The sequence below is a fragment of the Diorhabda carinulata genome, chromosome 5, assembly GCF_026250575.1.
Source record: "Diorhabda carinulata isolate Delta chromosome 5, icDioCari1.1, whole genome shotgun sequence".
In the NCBI taxonomy this organism is placed as follows: Eukaryota; Metazoa; Arthropoda; class Insecta; order Coleoptera; family Chrysomelidae; genus Diorhabda; species Diorhabda carinulata.
Genome location: NC_079464.1, coordinates 25,773,023 through 25,797,876, shown reverse-complemented (window position 1 = coordinate 25,797,876; position 24,854 = coordinate 25,773,023). Strand labels below are relative to the sequence as shown.

Sequence of the window (24,854 nt, the reverse complement as noted above, 5' to 3'; positions counted from 1 at the left end):
AAATAAAACGCTCCATACTTATTCTGCTTGAGTTTGGTATTGTAAGCACAACGGAAAAAATTGCGGTTGTCAACGTGAGATTTGAAAAAGTCTAATGGAACACACTTCTAGTAGCTAGTTGTCTTGGGTTGTGAAAGTCCGTTGTTAAAAAGGTTAATTTCTTGTAGAAAACAATTTATAAGAAAAAACAAATAAATTGTGTTAAACATTTAAATTATCTATTAATTATGGCTGAAAAGCTAGAAGATTTAAATTTACCCAACACGTCTGTTCAAAAAATTATCAAAGAAGCTCTTCCTGATAACATTAATATAGGAAAAGATGCACGATCTGCATTATCTCGTGCCGCATCAGTTTTTGTTCTTTATGTAACATCTCAAGCTTCCAACGAGGCTCATAAAAATAACAGAAAAACTTTAATAGCCAAAGATGTTATTAAAGCTTTAGAAGAATTAGATTTTGTCAACTTTGTAGGACCACTAGAAGAAGCACTTAAAGGTAACTTAAAATTGTAAAATCACGTATAGATTTGTGTATAAATTTTGATATGTTTCAGAGTTCAAAGAATCTAAAGTAAAAAAGTCTAAAAGTAAGAAACCAAGTGAAGAGAGTAATAGCATGGATGAAGATGAAAAGTCGGAAGTTGTAGAAGATGATTAGGAGATAGGATGTTATTAGGTTATTTTTTATATTTTAAATAAATTTGTTTTCATACATTGTTAACTTTTATTCAAGTTTTAACAAAATCATGATACAAACAACATAGTATGAGTATAAAATTTACTAAGAATAGTTTCAGTTTATTTTAGATAAAAATGGCAATGAATATTTTACACAGATAGAAGGAATTTGTTGCATTTTAATTACACAAATCTGCTAATTACTTGTGTTTTTAAATGAATTTGTAGTTATTGACTAGAATAAACCGTGTTTGAAGGTAGAAAAGGCCTCACAATGTGCTTAAAATTACAAATATATATTAGCATTCAAGTAAAGAAGATTCAAAATTTCATAACTTTAACTTTACTATATATACAATAAATACCTGCTAATTTAAACTGAACAGGATTTAGAAAATTGGATATACATGGAATAAGCAACTGGTAAGATATAATTACTATTCTTGTTCCTCAAAGTTGGAATTTTTGGAGCCAATAGCTAGGCATACCTGGAGGTGATTTTCAAACGATCTATCATTTCATCTTACAGATCTGATTTGTCAGGGACCAAAACTGTAATTACCCACTAACATAAACATCTAGTCGCCAGGGATGGATGGATGGATGGATGCCAGACCATAAAATTATCTACAAAAACGAATTAATACTTTTTTTCCTACGAGCCACCTGTTCTGAGATATAACGATTCAAAAAGTTGTAACAGACATACATCTGTAGAGTTGTAAAATATGTTGAAACATTTTTCTATCGGTCATTATAACTTACACTTAAAATATAAAATATACATAAGTAATAACTATAAGAATATCAGCTAAAATGAAACCCAGTCCCATAATTTATACGCCATTGTAACATTGAGACATCTGTCTCCTGTTCAATTGTGTGCTCCTTACACTTTTTTGTTGTTTGATGACATCATATGTGTAAAACCCAGAAATCTGCCATTTACGATTGTTTCGAAAAGATAGATTTTGATATTTACAACCAAAATTTGACATACATGATTGATGAAGGATACTTACTACACCGCGTTATGTGGGATAGAGAAGAAACATTCAACGTCGACATTTTGGTTCCAGAGTTACTGACAGTAACTCTGGATTACAATGATTGCACGAGCTAAAGCTGCAGAACAACGTCGCCGAACTTTAGCAACATCTTCGTCAAGTGATATTTCATTTGATGAACTTATGACAGCAATAGAGCAATTAATTTGAAAAATACAATTGTTGGTGAAGATGTAGACTTACTCATCTTCTTCGCTGCTCGAACTTCAACTGAAAAAACTATTTTCTTCTTAAAACCAGGAAAAGCTCAAGTTTTTAAAAACAATAATTCAACTTATTATTATTACCAATGGCATTCGCTTCCTTCTTTTTTTGTGTGGAGGTCTTGAATCGATACTCGTTCATATCTCGGTCAGGATTTTGCTGGTAACAAATCAGCACTGTTTTGTACCTTTAGCTCTAATATGTTTTTAAGAACAACTGGATTTTCTTCTGAAAACATTATTTTAAAACTAACTTGAATTAAACTGACAGTAAATAAAACAATGCCGATAATGTTTTATACTATTACGATATATTATAAATAAAATGTTTTTAATTTAAATGTTATTCTTTTTTGCGTTGTTTTCAGATAAGTATAATGAAAATTATTGTTCATTACACGTCCAGAAATGGATTTTTCCGAGTTCGCGAGCATGGAAAAAATCATTACATTATTTCTTCTACATCTAAAAGAAATTATATCTAACTTGTTAATTTTTTCAGTTTGAAAATATCTCAATGGAATAATTTTTCCAAGAGGAATAACAATAGTTTCTTTATACAAGGTTGTCCAGAATTATACATTTATTTCTAGAAGTGATATAATTAAAAATAAGAATAACCTTTCATTGGATGAATTGAGAAATAATAAAGTAAAAATTCCAATTATTGTTACTATCGCTTGAAATATTTAGTATTTAAATGTAAATATTTCATAAAAGGTGATTGGTAACGATTTCAGGTGGAATGAACTATATTTGTAGAATAAGTAATTTGAACATCTACGTTTGATTGCGGTACTTTTGGGTAATTTATAAAGATAAATAAGAGTCTAGAATTCAACTTGTGCGTTTGATTGAAGTAGAGTCGAACCTAAGACACATGCATATCAACAAAAAAACTAGAATATTACAAAAGAAACAAAAAGGTAGACCAAGAAAAACACGGAATGAGCATTTTAAGATAGTGACAGAAAAAAGAATTCAGGAATCGGGTGAAAAAAGAAAGTAATGGATAATATATAGATAAGAATAGAATAGAATGAACTGCATATGAAAAATGAAAGAATATAGTTTTCAATTCATTTGGTTATAAAGGTTTTCATCTCCTTTATTATTCAGTTTTAGAAAAAGTACACATACATTTTTGAACATAGCTACTATAAATTAATAATTTTGAACTACCTTGTAGATAGTATAAAAATTTGACAAAATCTACACGTATTATCATATTAAACAGTATAAATATCAAGTTGGAATCACCCCCAAATTTAGAAAGTTGGCTGTGGTTTAAATTTAAAACATTATCAATTCAAACGTCAGAAAAATATTTTCCATATTTTTTAATACAATATCAGAAATTCAAACGAACACTTGAAGTGCTTTACTGTGTTCTTATATGAATAAATTACACAAAATCGGTAGATAATTCAATAAATATTATATTTAAGTGATACGAGTAGATTTTACAAAATTAGCGTTATCTTTCTTTCTATAATTTCTCTACACAGAGGACATTCCGAAACTGGTACTGAACAATTGCAACAGCAGCAGAGGTGTCCACATGGTACAAATATTATTTGACACTGAAACAAAAAAGCGATTTTATTATGCTGGATGTTATGTTATGTTTTCATTAAAAAAAAAAAAAAACGTTTCGCTCCCGCTGTTCTGACAAAATAATTTCCTATTTAAAATTAGGTAACATTGCACGAATATAAACCAGATAGTGATACAACCTCTTGTGTATAAATTATCTCACCACTTCTGATGGGAACCATTAGGATCTGTTGATCATTCAGTTAAGTGATTCCAAGTGTCCCTTGGACACTTTAGGTTCCATTAACGTATCTAATTAATTACTTTTATTTTGTATTGATGTGACTCTGAACGTCCGTAAATGTCCATTTTTGTGATTAATTATACATTTTTTTTTACTCTAATACAACGAGGACAATCTAAAATCCTTCGATCGCTAGTCAATGCACCATGGTACGTCACAAACAAATTGATCCATCACGACCTCCGTATTCCAACAATACAAAGAAAGAAGCTGTAACTACTACCTTAAGCTGGACAGTCATCCTAATCTACTACTACCACTAACCCAGAACCAAACAACATAAGACTGAAACGAAGCTGTCCAATTGATCTCAAATAAAGTACAAGAGACTTTCTCACTGAAGAAGTCTCATCAGGACATTCCCAAGACCAACCTATAGGTTTATAGCCAACAGAATAGCTCATAGAAAATGTATTTATGATCGCTGTTAATATTAAAAAAAAAAATTATACATTTTGGGTACGATAGGATTTGATATTTGAGGCGGTTTCTAAATGGATACGGGGTTGTTAATGATTTGACATTAGTCGAGTATCTTAGATTATTGAAAACAAGTTTAATTATTTCCTTGCTTAATAAATAGTGAATTGAGTTTTTCAACTTGTGTATTTTAAAAAACCAACACGAGGAGACGGTTGTTAGTTAGAGATTAAGAACTAAACTTTTAGTTATCAAGTAACAAAGTAGTTTTAATACGAAGAATATGGTCAACAATCATTGGTTAGCCTGAAGATACAATACACACGGTACCACATTTTTCCACTACTTGAATTATTTTAATTTATTGTATTATGTACATAAAAATAAATTAAACTATTTCTTTATATTTCTCTCTGATGTTCATTATGTTATTTCAAGATATTCAATAAAATGATTCTGATAAAGTGCATGAAATGCTTGAGGTAACCAACTCAAAATTGATGGGGATTAATACTTTATTAATTTAAATAGTTTTACAATATCCTTGGTCATATTTTTAATAATGATTATACCTCCAATGGATTGAGCTGTGTTTTTGAGAAAACTTCTAGGTAGTATGACTGTTTTCCGTACTTCCAACAATTATCAGCATATTTTTATCAGTTTACTTAAAATTTCTACAAATCATATACATAAACCTTCCCTTATGAATCAGTCTATTTATTTATGAAAACCGTATTAAAATCCATCAAGTATTTTCTGAGCTTACAATGAACAGATAAACGGATGCGGTGGAGAACTTCTTTTTATAATAATAGGCTTGTTAAAACATACCGTGAATCATTTCATTGAAACCAAAGTAAAAAGGAAACACAACATTTGAATTTGTAATATTTTAACGTTGATTCCATTCCATTTCTAAAAGGTTTCTATTCAGAATGGCGTTCAGTTACTCTTTAGTCACTTCTTAATTTAATTTAGGTCAAAACCTTGTCCTTTTAGGACATTTTTCCAAGGAAGGAAGACCGATGTGTTCTCATATTGTTCCATGTTTTCGCCTGTTTTTAACGTTTAATGACGTTCTGATTCTTACGTTTTATTTTAGTTTTAAATTGCCCAAAACAGTTGGCGAATACAATCTCGGTAAAGCGGCTGACAAACCAGAACAGATTCAAATTGGTAACTGCCTGTCTCAATATATGATATATATTAGTTTTCAGGAAGCAAGGCTTTTAGTAGCCAAAAAATTAAAAGCGATTTGTAAGAGCGCGTTGTCTTAATGAAGAGAAAGGTTGTTGGCCAATGTTTGGTGGTGTCCGTATTCTCATATTGTTTGGCAAATCTCTCGAATAGCCAATCGCCTGTTTGAACAAATGATTTGGTGCCATTTAGCATGTTTTTAACGTTGAGGACGTTCTGATTCTTACTTATTTCGCTATATGTTAACATAAGAATATTAGTTAATATAAAATTTTCAATGTTGGCAATATACCTTTCTAAATATATATTTTATCAATTTTTATTTGTGAATTTTCTATTATTATAATATACAAATGAAAAACAAAATGTTTTATAAATTGAAATAAATAATTTACCTCTACATCCAAACAAATGACACATTCAGAAGCACTGATAGCTTTAATATTGTCTGGGAGAGGTGCGCTGGCTTCTTCAATAGATTGAGGAGGGGCTGACGCACAAATTTCTTCACAACTACTAAAGCATTTTTTCTCTTTCTCATACATATTAAAAGCATCCAGGATTTGTCTACGCTCGTTGCCACACAAAACGCCAGCTTTTAACAAGTCGTTATCTGTTATGTATCGAGTATCACCTAAAAATATAATAATTTGATGTTTTGTTTTATCTAGAACTTGTTGTCACCTTTGAGGTTTATTGCAAATAGGAGTGTGTCCCGAATTATCCCAAAATAATATGTGCCAGGGGTGAATGGAGATAGAATTTGACATGACATTGTCCCCAATTACCCCAAATAATTGTGCTCCAAAAAATAAGTATTTGTGAAGGTTTTTATTATATTTCAGGTGAACATATAGTTCAAGATGGTCCGAAACTATATGTAAAAGCGACCAGATAAATCTATATGATAGAAAACGTTAGGGCCTCTGTAAAAAAGCCGCCACCATTCATATCATCCTGCTTGGAGCATTACGGCGTGCATTATGACAGCGACGGTGAAATACTTGAAAATTATTTGAAAACTAAGAATTGAGCAGATAAGAAGTGCTCCAAGAAGAGAAAAATCGAAGATGAGACATCCACGAAAGAATTTCTCAAGCATTAGACTGTGATGATAAAAGCAAAGATTTGCTTGATCGTTACTTTATTTTAACCACTGTACAAGCATGGAATGTTGGTCTGGTAACAAAAATTGTTACTGCTGAAGTTGATCTACTACATCCGTCTTTGGCTGATAATGGTTCAGCTGCATGATTTCAACGCTGAATCTCTTGAATGTGATGAAATGTTTTTGCTGATCCATATCATGATATCAATTATTCAAAATTGTTAAAATTTTGTTAGGAAATGTACTCATAATTGTTAGTGTCTCACTTACAGTTGCTCTGCGTAAGTTTAGCTAAAAATGGAAGGCAGTGGATCACACCATTCAATAAAAGGGCTTGTGCTAGAAGTGGATCTATATTCTTCTGTGCATGGGACAGTCCTTCTGGTAGTCTGAAACAACGAAAATTATCACTTTACTACATGTAAGTGATTCAATATATAAATCTTACTTAAGGGGGTATTCTGGTCTAGAAGCTTAAATTTTAGGCATTTTTGAAACTAACGTAAAAAAATGAAAAATGCAAAAAATCGATTTTTTCCAATTTCTAGACCTGATTATACCCCTAAATCAATTAGCAAAAAAAATCTTTTAAATCAGTTATACTATACTGAATATACTTTTTACACCACCACTACCAATTATACAGTATAATTATAAGTGTTGGTGTAGTGGTAGTGTAAACTGTATATTCAGAATGAATATCGCCAACGGTTCCAGAAATTCCAACTATGAAAAATAAAAGTTTTAGATATAGCAGATAAATAGCAGAAGTAAAAGAAAAAGTAGCTTACTTATCTAAAAGTCTTTGATATTGTCTTAACCAAAAATCTTCTACACTTTCTTTATTGTTTTCTTCCATAGTTTGAAGAGTGGAAATCAGTTGTGATCTTCTTTCTTTTTGTTGTTCTAATAAATCGATCAACAATACTGACAAATTGCATCTCTTCTCGCATAGGTCAATCTGAAATATTTAGGAGATGTTAGTATATATATATAAAAAAAAATATCGATAAGCATGATGTCGATGAACTCTCTTATCAAACGCAAACTACAGATACTTAATGTCCATCTAACCTTTATCAAAAAGTTCATACCTAAAGGAGCTTGCTCCCTTTCAAATGATACTGTTAAGTCAGTTTTTAATGTATTTCAAGAAAACTCCTAGCTACCAATTTCTAACGTAATACATCTTATAAACCCGGTAGATTTATTATTATAGACAGGTAGGAGCAAATGATAAATTTGAATGGTATTTTTCAAAAAAAGTTGAATTCATTATTTTTTGAGAAATATAAATTAACCCTGCGGGTCAGGTGCCTTGGAACAGATCTTAAACCGGGGTGCTGGGTCTCAGAGACCCTTCACAATATATCATGTTTTTCGAGAAAAAAAATCTCCATAGGTTAATGAAAAAAATATACCTTTTTTATGAAAAACGTTATTTAATAAAATTGTTTAAATAGACAAAACCGCAAACTAATTATTTAAATATTTGTTGGCAAAAAATGTCACATATACTAAAAACTGCAATATAAAAAACGAGAAGGTGAACAAAATAAAACATTCCAGTGAAACATTGCAAGAATATCATACAACAATAGATTCTATTGATGTATTGCAGTTTTTGAACACTCAGAACACTAAGCATGGATATGACTGAAGCACACAATTTTTTAATATTATTTTGCAAAAATATTCTGTTTTTGAATCTTTTTTTTTTCTGGTCCCTGGTTGGATGCCATCATCTATAGAGGTTTCTCCTGTTCCAGCAACTTCTTGTCTCAAACTAAAACATCTTTTTATGGTCCCTGGTTGGATGTCTACATCTATAGAGGTATTTCCTGTTCCAGCAACTTCTTGTCTCAAATTAAAACATCTTTTTCTGATCTCTAGTTGGATGTCTTCATCTATAGAAGTTTCTCCTGTTCCAGTAACTCCTTGTATCAAAAGAAACATCTTTTTCTGGTCTCTGGTTGGATGTCTTCATTTATAGAGGTTTTGTCTGTTCGTGTTCGTGGTTCGCCTGTTAACATGGTGGAATACTAACCCTTTCCTATTTGACAATTCTCCCCTCTTTCTTTAATTGCTTCATCTAGTTTCATCAATTGTTGACAGTAAACATCAGAATTGATTGTTAAAAAAACATAACACCTTTGTAATCCCGCCAAACTGACTGCATGAGCTTTTTGTTGTTTTTCAGCTTTCGATGTGGTTTATGTTGTGTTGCTGTGTGGTTTGAGCTATACAGGACCCATTTTTCATCACCAATGTTGATTCTTTTCAAGGAAGGCGCGGTTTAATTTAGTTTAAGGTTCTTAAGTAACCCAAGACATTTTAAGTGTTTTTCATTTGTTGTGTGAGATACATGTAGCTTATTCACAACCTCTCGAACAGTTATATAATGATCCTCTTCAATTATGACTTTGATTTGGTCATCATCAACTTCAGTAGGTCGACCAGAACGTTGCTCATCTCCAGAACGGAATTTTTTGTACCAATTCTGTCACATGCGCTCCGTTAAGCAATCAGCACCATAAATTTCTCAAATTTCTTTGTGAGCTACTACAGCACTTGATTTATTTTTTTAAAAATAAAATTCCTTAACTCACCATGTGCTCATCAATTTGCAATTTCTTCCTATCTATTTCTATTTTTGTCAAAGCTGCAAGTTGTGCTTCAACCAGTCTTATTTGTTGCAGTAGTCCCCAACTTCTGGCATCTCCTCTTTCAAGCAATGTACCCACAGCAGCTTTTTGTAAATCATTATCGATTATTAGCTTACAAATGAGTTCAGCTTTATGATCATCTTGATTTTGCAATACCTCTAATAATTTATTATCAATTTTTGTTTCCCTAAAATATAAATACAAAAAAACAATTGAAATATCTTTCATATTACTGAGACTGTTTGGATTTTAAATAAATATGTATATCTAAATTTACCTATGAAATTTATGGTAGTTAATTTTGGAATTTAATTTAAACTTACTGTTCTAAAATACTTTTTGACGATTCTAATCGATTTTGATGTAATTCTTGAAACATCACTGTTTCTTGAGCTAATATATCTTGCATGGCTGCTAAAATATCATCTTTTCTCAAAGTTTCATTGTATCTATTGATAGCGGATAATAATTTTTCTTCTTCGAGTTTTTCCTGCTCCAATAATTGTCCTAATGGTTCGTTAGATAAAGCTAGCAATTCCTTAATAGCTATGTCTGCATTATGCTCAACTAAAAACATACTTTATGTAATAATAGAAATGATGAGATGAAATTTTACCTTCTTGAAGTTGTTCTAACAATCTAAATCTTTCAATCTCTTTTTCTTGATGTATTTTAGATAATTCGTTATCGAAAACATTCTGTTGTTTTGCTATAACCTCCAGTAGCTGAAACGTGATTAGAAAGCATTAAAACTACGATAATCTTAAATTCATACTTTATTTTATTCAAATATCACCAAAGTTAGAAGAAAGTGAGAAATAAAACACAAACATTAATAAAAACTAGAATATCTTTCTTCTGACAACAATCATGTAACTGAGGAGTTTTGAAAGTGCCAAATAGTATAGTCAACAAGTGCTTTTTAGGTCAAAACTTTTTCCTAAAATATGGTTTGGATGTCATTCGACTATAAAAGTTATAAACAATTAACTAAAAAAAGGGGATTGGCTTTTGGGAGGAAATTACCTAAACAAAGTCCTGACTTCCGGAACTGTAGGAGCAATATTTATAATTTTTATCGAAGGATGAAAATACGTTCGAAAACTGGTATTCGGGTTAGCCCCCTTCGTACATTTCAACAAAAAATATTATTTAAACATAGTAAATATTAAAATTTTAATTTGTAAAAAATAGGAACTAATAGGATAGATCAACAAATAATAATCCAATGGCAATCAGTTTTAATTAAATGTCCATTGTTTATTTAATAAACAATTTGTTATAAACAATGAAATTTTTTCAATATATTTTATTTTTTTCATAAAAAAAATTATATTTTTTATCGCATTTTCACATTTTATTTTTTCTGTACTCTATCAGTGTTTTATTGGTTATTTATGTCTTATAAATAAATTGATATACTATGAAAAATGCTAAGACTTATATTTGTTCTTTATTAATTAACAAAGGAATTAAGCCCAAAGTTCAAGATGAGCTTTGGGCTAAATTTCTTGATATTTTTTACAATATTTCAATTAGTTTATTATTTAGTTAAAAAAAATTAGAGATCAAAGTTGAGAAAAAAATTTTCAAAGATTTTTTTTATATAGAAAAAGAGATTTAATTTATGCGAATTTTGAGCCTAATTTATTCTTCAATTAATAAAGAACAAATATGTTTCAACATTTTCTACAATTAATCAATTTATTAATTAAAAAATCTTTTTTTAAGCAAGAAAAAATTTTTTGTGAGAAATGGTTTATTTTTAAATCATAATTTGCATCGGTGATTATATTTTCAAAAAGAATTTTTCAATTATCTTATAAATAGTCCATTTGTTTAGAACAATTTTTTAAACAATGATATATAAAAATTATAAAAAAACATTTTTAGATAGTTCTCGTTGATAAAAAAAATTAATTAATACTAGTACTATGAAAAAAAATTTTTTTCAATGATTTATTTAATTTTTTAATTTGTAACCGACGTTAATTGTTAATAATAATGTGAAGATTAAATTTTTTTTATTCTATTGACTGCAATCTGTTCTAAAGCCTTCAAAGAAGAAGAATTTTATCAAATTAAAATTTTAATATTCACAATGTTAAAATAATAATTTGTATTAAAATGTTCGAAGGGGACATGGCTTGTAATTTTTCGGAGCGCAATGTTTTCAAAAACTTTTTGACCTAAAAAGCACTTTTTCATTAGTCTAAAAACGAAGTACATTACTTAACCAGGAAAATATTTTTAGTAAGGAGTATTTATACTATAAAAAAATCACTGCTAGAAAAGAACGATTGGTTTGATGTTAAATATAAAATTTTACTTACTTTGTCTCTATTTAATTTTGATGTATTAGCATATTCCAATTCTTGTCTCATCATTAGTTCATTCAGCCTTTCGATTTCCAAGTATTCTCTCATTTTTTGTTGCTGAAATAAGTGAATAGAATTTGAAAACAGGCAAATTATTTTTTAAGAAACTGCAAAATACATGCTCATACTAACTTGTGGACTTCTAACAAATTAATGTATTTAACATGTTATTCTAACAATTTAACTTTAATGCTAAGGACTAAGGAAATATTTGAAAATCACAAAAATGTATTGAGGAGTGTGGTACTTATGGCAATTAGTAAAACTCAATAATACTATTTTCTAGTATAAGAAAATTTTTGGATGATATCAGTCCTAAAAAGTCAAAGAATAAGAAACGAATACAGAAGATAGATTATAGATTATGTTTAATTGGATATCTCCTAAAATCAGTAGAAGAGATTGAATAGAAACAATGTGTATACAGGGGGAATAATAGAAGCTACGTTAGTATAAAACTTATGTACATTAATTTGTGGAGTTGGTGTAATACACATACCGTTTTCTTTTAATCTAAACTCAAAGTTAAAAATGTATTTAATTTTAATTTAAAATGTGAAAAAATAATCCTCACTTATTCTCTCTCTAAAATTATCCCCTGTGTTCATATGGGATGAGATGGTGGTGACATGAAAGTTATTATACTAATGTATTTTAATAACTTTCAAATTATAACTCTGTAGTTTGAGTTTTAGAAAAAAAAAATATGAAGTAACCTAACATACTCCAAACTAACCTTTCAGATGGAACATGATTTTTTTTGAGGTACATCAGTATTACATTCGGACATGGGAATTTAGCATCTTTTTTGTGAACTATTTAAGGTATTAATTTACCCCATCTCACTTTTTTTGTGAATTAACACATAATAAGAGAAATTTATTAATCATAAAATTATTCATTCTTTAAATAAAATAAGGAACATAATTGCTGACTATCAGTCAAAGATAAGAGTTACAATTAAGTTGGAATTTCTGGAAGCGTTGGTGATATTCATACTGAACACACTGTTTACATCACCACTACACCAACAATCAACATCAACAAGTTATCGTCTTCATATGCTGAAGGTAAACTAAAACCTACTAACTTGACTTACCTGTTTTATACTAAATTTTCTTACCAGTAAACCTTCTCCCGCGAAAATTAATTCCAGCGGGAAAACCTCTTACATTTACACAACAATTTCAATGCTTTTCCAAACTCAAAATGAAAAACAAGAAAAATTTGCTTTGATACCTTTCATTCCAGTTATACAAAAGGATTGAAAGGAATATTTAACAGAGTGGATGAAATAAATATTTATAATTTAAAATTGTATCCAATAATAAATTGTTGGATGCATTTGAAAGCATTGAAATTGCTAAATGTAAGATCAGGACAAAGGACCAAGGAATAAATGTGAAGATTAATTTTCGCGGGAGAAGATTTATTGATGGGCAAATTTGGTACAAAACAGATAAGTCAAGTTAATAGATTTTAGTTTATCTTCAGTTTCTGAAGACGATAACTTGGTTATCGAAATGCGCGTCAGACGCTGTAATTGTGAGTGTTGGTGTAGTGATAGTGTAAACAGTGTGTTCAGTACAAGAGTTATAATACAAAAAAAATGTCAAAAATCTTAAAGAAGAAAAACATGTTCAAACAAATATTCAACATATTACTATCATTCAAATATAAAAACTATAATAAAATAAATCCAAATAATAATGAAAAAAATTTGTATGTCAGTCTGAAAAACAATGAGAAAAGCAAAGTATGGAGTAGATTGATAAGAAGTAAGATCTGTAGCACCAGCATTTAGTTCTACAATATATAAAATATATCTTTATTGAATTTTATGTGAAAAAAAAAACAACAATTAAGGAGTTTTGAAATAAAAATTAGAAAAGAAAAGTAAATTAATAGCACATTAAGTATATAAAGACAAAACAAATCCATAAATAAAAAATTTTTTTTTATTTAACAATTATTAGCAATCAAGACCATAGCAGTTCTATAAGCTAATAGGCACAAGGGCATACGGGCTTTTCTTGGCGTGATAAAACCTCTTTATTCGTTTGTTTGTACAGCTGGCCAGTTCCTTTTGAGTCTTCTATCGGCTAGGGGTTCCAAGAGGGGATGGAGTAAGGGATTACTGTGTACTTCTAGCCTTTTATTGTGTTTGGTGCTGTGTTCTGCAATTACATCCTGTACGAAGTGTACATCCCCAAATATGGATTCCATAAGTCCAAATAGGTTTCAAGACAACTTTGTATATGAGTATTTTGTTTTCCAAAGACAGTTTCGATTTTTTACCAATTAGATTTTTTTAATTTTAAGTCAATTTGTTTTTGCTTTTTTAAAATATGTTGTTTCCAGGTAAGTTTTGAATCAAGGTGTATTCCTAGATATTTATTAGTAATTAATTGTGGAATTTGAACGTTATTAAGCTAAACTGGAGGACATTGTTCTTCTTTTTAGGTAAATTTTAGAAAAAAAAATGAAAAGGAAAAAAGAAAGAGAACTAGGTGATAGGGAAATGTACGTTGGTAGGAACACCCGTCTAATAGACTGATACAAAATCGGCACAGTAGTAAGAACATCCTTCTATGAGAAAGGGTAAGTCAGAGAAAAGGGAATTCTGATCCGCTTAGGGTCCAGTGAAAGGCATCGAACATCCCCTATCGGTAGAGAGTAGGGTTAGACTGAGGCACATACAAAACCCTATCCATTTACTCCCTCTCTAACGAGTTGTAGTACTATATCTCAGAACTAGATCCGCCTGACAGACGTATGTTCTGTCTGAAGGGTTAAGATACATAGTTTTGGTGGTAAATACATATTTACTCTATCCAAAAGTAAATGCTTAATATGTTTACAAAACGTACATATACAAGTGAATCTACATGATTATTATGAAATAAATAGTTTCTGTAGGAAATATGTTCGCCATTTGTAAATGAACTTAAAAAAATATATTTTATTTAAACAAAATGTATTTAGTTTACTCTTACAGAAACTTTCTAAGAAACATATGAGATGTACCTAAAGAAAATAAAACAGAAACAAAAAAGATTCAAAAGCAATAAGACAAAACCAAGCCAAAAAAATGAATCTGCAATGGTAAAATTGAACATGCCTTAATGTTTTCTAGCTCCCATATTTTTTCCTAAAAACAAAATAAAAATAAATTAGATCGAATATCTGTATGGTTCTTATGAAATATCAGAATGAGACTAACTTTTTTCTAATTCATAGAAAATGAACAGAAAACAAGACTCTCTTTTGAAACTGTAAAGTTGTTTGTTAATATAAGATTTTATGAAAAATTAGTCAGATCTGATTATAAATGTTAATGTCTACAACAGAAACGCCATAAAACAACTATATTTACATGAACTTCATATTATTATAAGGTTGTAACTAAGTACTTTCGCTTTTAGTGCTGTACTTTGTCGTTTGTCACGTGATACTGGTTACATTGAAGTAACTTTAGAAGCAAGTAGCGCATGATTTTTATTAAAGCTGTTAGTTGTGGGTTGATTTGAAATGAAGTGCAGAAACGGTTTATTTTACTCTTTTATTTCTGTTAACGAAAAAAACTGCAGCAGCTCCCAAAGGAATATGTCAAGTTTATGGTGCTAATTGCTTAACGTGTTAAAATCGGCATAAAAAATTCCTTTCTGAAGATTTTTCCTCAAAGATGAGCAACGTTCTGGTCGGCCTACTGAAGTTGTTGATAACCAAATCAAAATCATAATTGAAGAGAATCATCATATAACTGTTTGAGAGGTTGCAAAGAGGCTACTGGCTAAAAACACTTAAAATGTCTTGGGCTAGTGAATTGAATTGAAAGAAAATCATTTAACACAAAGAATCAACATGCTGCATTATCTGCTAGCTGTCTCACATCTTCAGATGTCGATTGAGGCGACAATGCTTCGATAGGACTCCTGTTAGTATTCGTAGGTTGTTCTTACTCAAGCCAATACATTGAGCAGAGCTTCTCTAGTTATAGTTTCTCAGGAGAGGATTCTTCACATTTAGCATCTTAGTAAAGTTCTTTTTTTATGTTACCCGGATTAAAGTGGATGCTATTGAAACAATGCATCTATAAAAAAATGGGAAAGTTTCTGAAATTCAAGCTTATTAAATTATTCTATGAAATGGAGATCTATGTGTTTTGAAATTTCAAGAATTACATCCAAAAATCAAAGTTGTTTGATTTGTTAGTGGATCTTTTATTATCCATATGAAGTTAACCACGGATTTCTACCAGGAATATTTTTTTACAAAATAAACTTTTGTGAGAAAATATTAATAGAAGATATAATGATCTTATAGGTAGGAGGCTATAAAATTTTACTACCAAAAATTGGAAATTAAGTGATTAAAAAAATTTTAAGCATGTGTTCATTTATATATTAAACAGAAGATCCAAAAAATAAAAAAAAATCAACTATCACCAAATTAGCAAACAATTAACCAAAAAAGTCATGTAAGTATTTTTTATAACGTCAAAAAAATTAATAAAGTTTACATTTGAGAGTTTAGTTCGCTTTGAAATGCTCCACAATGTTTTCAAATTTTCTATTGCAAATGACACTTGCATGTCGAGAAAAGCTTTTTATCCACTCCCAAAAGAAGAACTTGAAATATCTGTAAACAAAGATCTAAAATTATACTATAAGTGGCTGTATCATAATAGACTAAATGTAAATATAAATGAAACCGAGTACATGTTAATAAAACACAACCAGTAGAAAGACTCATTCAAAATTAGTATTAGAAGATGTTCAGCTTAAAAAGACAAAAGTATATAAATATTTAGGATTATTAGTTACTGACAACTTGTCATGTAGTGCCCTTGTGGATAAAGTCGTAAATGTAATAGTAACATTACTGGGAGCCATAAGAGCCATTAAATAATATTGCTACTAGTTATTTGTTTAACAGTTTTGTAGTGCCACACCTTACTTACGTACTACCATGTTGGGGAAATCTGCCTAAGAAATCATTAGAAAAATTACATACACTACAAAATAATTGTATAAAAATAATCTACTCGCTACCACATAGCAGCCCATTTGTATAGAAATTCGAGTATTTTAAATTTTGAGAAACTAAAACAGTTTGAACAAGTTAAGCTAATACATCAACTAAACTAAAAAATCGTCACCTAAAAACACAAATAGCTCTAGTACAATTAAAAAACTGCCACTCTCACAATACAATAAAGAAGGAAGAGCTAGTGAACAAAATTTGTAATTGAAATTGAAATATTTATTTACTAAAATATAAGAAATTTGTTAATTTGATTTTTATTTTTTGTTATATATTTAAAATATTTTAGTTGTTTTGTTAAATTTTAGGTCCTGGTGCCAGTAGCATTGTACTGTTTAGGGCTCAGAAATAAAGATTTTGCAAAAAAATCTTGTGTTTTTATTTAAACTCTTTTGTATTTACGTTCCTTAAATGTGCAGTAGAAGATGTAAGTTTGAAAAAATGTTAGGCTTTAAGTCACTCACATGACATTATAAAAATACATACAACACAATTTTTGTGTTTATAGATTCCTTATTGGTTAAAAGGAACAATGCACTCAGCATACGTTTATGAATTTTTTGGACGTTATAAAAAATACTTACATCACAACTTTTGATTATTGTTCTTGAATTAGGTGAACTTTGTAGTAATTTTTTTTATTTTTTTTTTATATTCAGTTCAGAATCATATAATATGTACAAAATGCGTGTTTAAAAATGTTTTATCCACTTAATCTTCAATTTTTTGGTAGTAAAATTATATAGCCTATTATAATGTTATATATCTCCTTTATTAACCTTCTTTCCGAAAAAGTTTAGTTAATTAAAAAAAATGTTCATGGTACAAATCCATTTATGAAGAATCTGAATTTTCTAACTATTAAAAGCGCGATATCTCTGGTGAGTCAAACGAAAAAATATGTTGAAATGATTTTTGTAGACAATTGTATGATCTACAACTTTGGTCTAACCTATTTTCACAATAAAACAGACTGATTTCGAGATAAATGGAAACAACCTCAATTCCATACGTTTGACATTGGATAAAATTTTTTGTAGAAATAGAATCGACAGGGATTTTTGACATTTCGTTTATAATCTTGTATAAAATGTCTCTACAAATTTTCAGCTCTACATGAATTTTGGTTAAGTAGAAATATCAGATAACTTCACATGGGTTCTTTCCTTATATTCGCAATCTGGCATTTTTGCAAATTCTATATTTTTCACTTGAAATCATGCAATGAACATTAAGGTTATTATTGTTAAAATAATTTTTCTTTGCGCCAATACTACCCCCATAACAATGAAGTTCATACTTTGTGTGTAGGTAACATGAAAATAAACATTTACTTGTAGTGAATCATTTTGGTTTCCAATTTGAAATAGTTCCTTCTTGTCAGCATCTACTTCATCTTCATTAGGACAAAATGGAACTCCAACATCTGTAAATTAAAACAACAATGCTGTTGCTTCGGGATAATTTTCCTTTCTCTTACCATCACATATATACTGTAAAATTGTGTATGTTCCTTCACTAGTAATATTTGCCGGAGGATAAATGTATTCATCTGCATCTAACTCAATACACTGGATGTTTTTCCATTTGTGTATACTTGTCGGTAAATATTTTATTTTATTATAGCTTAAATTGCATCTCCTTAGTTTTGTGAGATTTCCTAAATCTTTTGGAAGAGCTTTTAATTGATTGTGAGAAACATCCAATACTCTCAGCATTTTGAGTGCACAAAAACCATCACAAAGTTTTTTCAAATGATTATTGGATATAGAAAGCTCCTGAAATAATATTTGAAATTGAATATAATAATCAGAATTGAATATTTCTAAAATCCTTACTTGTAAGTTTGACAATAGACCAATTTCATCTGGTAGATTGGTAAATACATTGTGGTTTAAATTCAATACTTTCAACAAATGAAGGTCTTTTAAACTACCTCCCCCACTAAGGGAAGATAACATATTATGTTCTAGATTCAAAGATTCCTTTAGGAATACCCTACAAAGGGAATAAATACCACTTGGAACTTCCCGAATATCACAATCAGATATATCAAAAATAAGCTCGGGATTTTCTCTGGCCTATAATGATATAAATTTGGTAATGAAAACACAAAAAAATAATACACACTTACTAAGTATAATTTATGTTCGAGCTTTGCCTTATTTGGATGCCTCTTTTTAAACATTTTATTGAAAATTTTTTCATACCATAAAATATGAAGATACAACTATTCTTTAGAAAGTTCCATTAACAAAAATTGTCCAAAATTATTAATGTTTATATACTTTTATTTTTTTTTATTATTTATCAATCAAGACTAATCATTTCAGTAATACAAACATTCAGTTTTTAGGGATTTTCGAATGCATTGATACCAATTGACTCAAATTTAAATTATAATAAATTTGTCTTTCGTCTTTAAAAAGTTTTCGTTTTTAATAATAAATCTTGAATCCGTATGGAATTGAATAATATATTGAAAATACATGACAAAGGAAACCATAGAACTATATGCACACTAACAATATAATTAACTTGAGGTATCCATTATATGTAACTGTGGAAGCTGTTGGATAATTTTAAATAAATTGAGTTTCAATATTATCACTATGATGACGGGACAGTTCGAATAAGCTAATCACCAGCATTTATACACACAAAAATATTATCTATTCAATTTTTTTTACTGCTCTGGTTATTCGTCAATTATATTTGCGCAAGTCAAAAAATTGCATATGTTAACTATTTACAAGCTGCAGGAGCAAAGTTTTTGAGCAAAGGATGTGGTTCATCTATGAGGAGCAATTTATCAATGCTTCATAAATTTTTGTTTGTGGGTGATTATTTCAATTTTATTTACCAAGTGTAAGTATATTTGCATAACAAATGATTTCTACTATATAAATTTGAGATGATATTTATTGATTAATTGATAATCTTCGTCTTAATTTTCTATGTTCTAAAGAAGGTTTGAATTGAAAAAGAACACGTAAGTAAAACATGTAAATTAAATTTATATATATTTTTTTTTGGAATATAATTATGTTAATGAATACACATATATGGTTCATATTACTCATAACTGTATTATTTTTGCTATTATATTTTTTGATATATCCTAATGTTATACCCAAAGTTTTAAGGGATTCTCATCTGTGAATATAATTTACAATAATTATAATTCTTTGTATTCAGCTAAACCAATAGTAGTTTCTGAAGTTATTTTACAAAAAAAATTACTTCGTTTAGACCATATATTAAGAAATAACGACTTTACCAGAGATTCCAACATTTTTATTGTACTTAAGTTAATAAGAAGAAAAGTTACAGTAATTCAGTGCAAATGCTTTTATTGATACATTAAAATAATAAACCGAACACATATTATATAGATGAATAGAAATTTAACCAATACAAATCAAAAAATTTATGTAAAGTTGTTTAGTGATCTTATCTAAGCAAAGGACTGCACTTGATGAAACATTTTCTTTCAAATTAGAATATCATGATTAGAATATCAATATTGTTTTGTTAGGATTTATCAGTTCTAATTTCGATTTGTATACCAATTTTGATAAATGCACAAATTTTTATCAGCTATTTGGTATCAAGTATTGTAGAATGGAATATTTCTTCTTCTTCAGAAAATAATTTTGAGTATAAATTTCAATAATTAAATGAACTATCAAGAAACAGAAAGAAATGAAATATTATTTTTGACAATGGGGATGTTGGAAATTAGTAATTCCGATTAGTCTACCACTACATCCTGTACTTTTTGTCTCAAATACTATATTTTCCTAGTCATAGTTCATTTTAAATTGTCAATCTTAAGTTTGAGTATGAAATCTAAGATAGACCTAAATATGGGATGATTTGCTTTATAGATTTTCTATACTGAGCTGACTAAATGAGAAGCCCATTATCCATTGACTATTTTCAAATATTCAGGTATTATTAGTATACAGTGCGGTCCATATGTATGGAATAATATCAGTTTTAGCGTTATTAGGTATGTACTATGTGGAGATCGTGTGGCACCTTGTTGAAAAGGGATTTTAGTCCTCTGATCAGCAATATAGAGTTTTTTTTAAATTTTGTGCAATCATAACTAAAAATTTAATTCTTAAGATGTGAAATTTTGATAATGTCTCTATCACAAAACTTTCCGTAGAATGAAGATAATAATGTTGCATAATAGTTAGAATGTATTTTCAATGTATTTTACAATTAAATTAAATGTTCAAAAAGACCAACATTCACTTCTTGACAATAACAGAGGCGATTTTGGAATTCTCCTACAACATTTTGTATGACCTCAGGGGTTATTTTGTCAATTTCTTCCATTATCTATTCAAATAACCCCATAAGAAGTAATCTAGAGGAGTCAAATCGGGGGATCTAGCCGGCCATTCGATTCTTTCAATCCACCTATTGGTATAGGTCTTCCAATATCAATTGCAGATTATAAAAACTTACATAAAAACCCTTGCACACAATTTTATTACTTATTACGTGGAACTTAAGAAAAAAATAATTATTATACCTCTCTAACTTGTTACAACTGAATATTAAATTATAAAACGTGAATAGACGAGTAAAATATACCTGCCTGTAAGGGCGTTTGGTTTAAACAGGATACCAGCCCTGAACTGAGCACTTTTTGTACATCATTCGTTTTTTTGATGGAAAACGAAATTTCATAGCAAAAACCATAAAGGAAAAAGAAAAGAAATAAAGAAAAAAAAATTGTGGTCAGTATCCTCTTAACTAGAGTCATCATTTGATTGTCTTCATTCTCACTACACTGTACAATTTCATTGTCTTCGTTCGCTCATGGTCTAAAGATCGCCATATTCTCATTTATTTAAAGACTTTTATAAATTAAATAAATCTCACCAAGCCACGCCACTGCTTATCACAGACTCTCTAGCAGGAATATTTCCGTGCCTTCTGACAGCTTCAGCCAATAGAAATGCATTTATGTTCACGATTGAATATTTTTTTATTTGTAAATAGTGGAGATGTTGAGTCCGTGGATCTTTTGTGATAGTGACACTTTACTGCTAACATGCGAGTATTTTTGGAACAAGATGAAACTGCGAATGTGTTTGTGAAGTTGTTAGACATCGGAAATAATAAAGTCGCAGTGGACACCTTGACCGTATTCATTACATTACCCACACAGATTCAAAAGAGTAGTTTATTCAGCGTGTTTTCCCAGATATAGCGTAACAGTTCAATAATCATAATTGTCTGGGTGAACGAGCAACCAGGATGACGTAGTCAGCTATCCCACGGAGTTTTTAAATTCGTTGGAATTGCGTGGATTACCACCTCACAATTCGCAGTTAAAAGTAGGATCAGTAACTTTAATCAACTTAGACTGTGCAATGGAACAAGACTGGATGTGAAAAAAGTAATGAATAATGTCAATGAGGCAACAATCATAAAGGGAAAATACAATGTAGAGGATGTCTTGATCCGCGTATACCGATGATTCAAACGGATTCACCATTCGATTTTAAACGTTTACAATTTCCGGTACGTCTGGTTTTTGCGATGACCATAAATAAATCGCAAGGCCAGTCATAACTGTGTGTATCTGTCAATATCAAATCGAAACCTTATAAATAGCCGGTGTTTCAAGAAAACTCTGTGTTGTAAGTAAGCAACATCATAATTGTGGCAGTAGGAAGTCTGCCGAGTCAGCTAGTTTCATGTAAAAATGACTACTCCAGGGACTCATTGTATGTTTTTATTATTTTTTCCCTGCACCTCTCTCAAAATTATAAGAGATTACTTGAGGCAGCTTCCCAACTGTCACCCGTTACATACATACATACAGCAATCTATAGAAGCAGGAAAATAAGGAGGCAATCTTCCATCCTGGCTTTCTAATTCTACTGCACTAAAAATAAAAAGACACGTACGGGGAAAACATTTAATAATGTGTTAACAGTGATTACTCACTAAATAGCAATACAAAGCAATTCGTTATTTATTTATAAAAAAATATTATTTAGGATCTTCAGATGTTCCAGTAGCAGAATTGGCTAATAAATGTTTTTTACTGATTCTGTATTCTGTCGGAGTCAACATTCCTCTTAATATAGTATCGAAAGAAATATTAACGCCTTTTTCGGACATCTTGCAGTACATCGACCAACATTGTTTTTCTTTGTGTGATTTCAAAGCCGGATTCGAATTAGCTTCCTTTTTGGCGTCATTATCTTTATTCTCTTCATTAGCTTCCGATTGAAGTTTATCACCTTGTTCTTCCTGAAACAATTAAGTCCCCAGAAATTCAGAAAACAAAAGTTTTTTCAAAATGTAAAATGGAACACGTCGAATTCGGATTACGATCTATTCGTGCGTGATAATAATTAGCAAGTTGATTTTGATATTGCATGGAGGTCATCGGAGGATATTTGGAGTATTTGATTGATATTTAAGAAATAAATTAGTTGAATAAAAAATAACCCTAAAGTTCATAATGAATTACCTTCTAATTGATGTGTTACTCAGCCAAAAACTAGGGGTTGATGGAGGATACATTTTTTTTTGTCCCCATCTTAATAAAATTTAATGTGTAGTTTGAAGAAACTTTTTCTTGGGGTGTGAGGCGAAAGGCGAAAACTGTATTTACTTACGAATAGTCCAATAAGTACTTAGCTTACAAAGGAAATCGAAAATTCGAGGAAAGTGTTGATCTTTCTTTCAATATAGTCTTTAAATTCGATGTATAGGATGCGGCAGCCAATCCTGCATTTTTGAAATGGCTGTGGATACGTAGAAAGTGTGCGGGGCGAGTTGTCAACGTTACTTTTATGTTTCTTACCTCAAAGCATTTCAGTTGCCGTAGAACGACGGTCAAAACAACACCTATCATTTGCTGTGAAAGCGTTTTACTATGTAGCAGCTCACCATAAATTTTGAAAATGTCGGCGAAACAACAATGATGTGGTTGTATGAGATCCGTTCGAACTTCTTAGAATGCTGATAGTGCGAGAGTTGCTGTAGGAAGAAGCACGTGAAGGTCAGAGAGTCTGTAGAGTGTTACTCGTGGTATTTTCGAAGGATCTTGAGGTTAGATTTGCACCATCATCCTTACAAATCTAACGAAAACGATTTTGATTTGAGAAAATAAGAAGTTTATTCACAAACTTTGGATATGCGACGAGGCACATTTTCATCTTTCGGGATTTGAGAACAAACAAAACTTCAGGTACAGAATTTCTCAGCCCATGCTTAATGACGTCATGGACAATTTTAGAAATCGCCTGCAAGAATGCATTAATCGGGAAGGACTTCATCTGACCGGTGTTATTCTTAAACGTTGATATTAGTTTCGTTTATGCTTTTTAATATACAATAAAATTACAACAATAAAATTTTGAAACATGCATCCGTTGTTGGAGCAGCTGTTCGTATCCTTATCGACCAATTTGGCCGTAGCGAGTGTGGATGTGTGAGCGAGTGCTTTATCTTAGTGGCAGAGCTGTACCATGCTGAGCAATAACTCAGTTTTGACAGTTTTACTATTCTCCATGTAGCCGATGTAAAATAATTTATAGATGTCGAAATTACCTTTCAGAAAGAACTAAACATAGTGTGTATAATTCATTCTTTTTTATTTCTCTGTTGCATTATTTGCTGCCATTAAGGGGTGTATGTGGAACGACAAATTTCTATTCCATGAATACAGCTTAACGTCTTTGTCTAAGTGCTTTTCGATCTAGCCCTATAGAAAGCGTTAACTATGAAGTTAATGAGCCTCCACTTTAAATCAGACGACAGCAATTACTTCTTTCTTATGCTGCCTCTGTATCATCTGTATCATCTACCCTCTCTTCGTAACCACGAGTAAAAATTTATTCCAGTCATCAACCATTCCACCTATAAAGCCTATCCCATTTATTTTATCACAGCTTCTCGACGGCACAGACCTCTTATAAACCAGCCCACTACCACACCATGGACTAATGGTCCACTTACACTTTACAGAGATACTTCGTATCGTTGTCATGTTATAGATAAATTTTCTGCCAGATGCTGGCCAGAACCAACTACATCTTTCTTCAATATTTTTTTAAAGCTTTCTTTTTCCAAAATCAATTCTATTTTCACCACGTCTACCTCCAGAAAGTCCCTAAATCATCTCCGAGCCTACGCTGTGTTTTACAGTCGGGATTACACATGGATCTTACATCCTTTTTTCTTTTGTCCTGGGCACAAACACT

The 24,854-nt window shown here is 30.2% G+C and overlaps 4 protein-coding genes across 8 annotated transcripts in view; 2 read left to right on the top strand and 2 right to left on the bottom strand.

Annotated features, from left to right (window-relative positions):
• The first annotated feature begins 97 nt into the window (after nucleotides 1-97).
• On the top strand, nucleotides 98-716 carry LOC130894588 (DNA polymerase epsilon subunit 3). The gene is made up of 2 exons (XM_057801500.1): nucleotides 98-498; nucleotides 557-716. Exons 1-2 carry the CDS (start codon nucleotides 228-230, stop codon nucleotides 658-660), a joined length of 375 nt encoding a protein of 124 aa, XP_057657483.1. The 5' UTR covers nucleotides 98-227; the 3' UTR covers nucleotides 661-716.
• LOC130894583 (E3 ubiquitin-protein ligase LRSAM1-like) lies at nucleotides 703-24,519 on the bottom strand. 2 transcript variants are annotated; one of them, XM_057801487.1, is made up of 13 exons: nucleotides 18,743-24,519; nucleotides 18,447-18,689; nucleotides 18,089-18,386; nucleotides 17,943-18,034; nucleotides 14,684-14,713; nucleotides 11,518-11,619; nucleotides 9,801-9,909; nucleotides 9,508-9,751; nucleotides 9,128-9,371; nucleotides 7,310-7,479; nucleotides 6,789-6,907; nucleotides 5,806-6,044; nucleotides 703-3,533 (listed from the first exon to the last, which is right to left on the bottom strand). In XM_057801487.1, exons 1-13 carry the CDS (start codon nucleotides 18,794-18,796, stop codon nucleotides 3,414-3,416), a joined length of 2,064 nt encoding a protein of 687 aa, XP_057657470.1. In that variant the 5' UTR covers nucleotides 18,797-24,519; the 3' UTR covers nucleotides 703-3,413. The 2 variants fall into 2 exon arrangements, with proteins under 2 accessions (XP_057657470.1, XP_057657471.1); XM_057801488.1 differs by lacking the exon at nucleotides 14,684-14,713.
• LOC130894585 (cyclic GMP-AMP synthase-like receptor) overlaps nucleotides 19,361-24,854 on the top strand; it is a 64,541-nt gene continuing 59,047 nt past the window's right edge. The window contains exon 1 of the mRNA XM_057801493.1: nucleotides 19,361-19,476. The gene's annotated coding sequence lies outside the window, so the exon portion shown is untranslated. The remainder of the gene's footprint in view (nucleotides 19,477-24,854) is intronic.
• LOC130894584 (uncharacterized) overlaps nucleotides 22,542-24,854 on the bottom strand; it is a 37,020-nt gene continuing 34,707 nt past the window's right edge. For all 4 annotated transcript variants that reach the window (XM_057801489.1, XM_057801490.1, XM_057801491.1 and 1 more), the window contains one exon: nucleotides 22,542-22,893. In XM_057801489.1, the coding sequence (XP_057657472.1) occupies nucleotides 22,630-22,893 (264 nt within the window). In that variant the 3' untranslated portion in view covers nucleotides 22,542-22,629. The remainder of the gene's footprint in view (nucleotides 22,894-24,854) is intronic.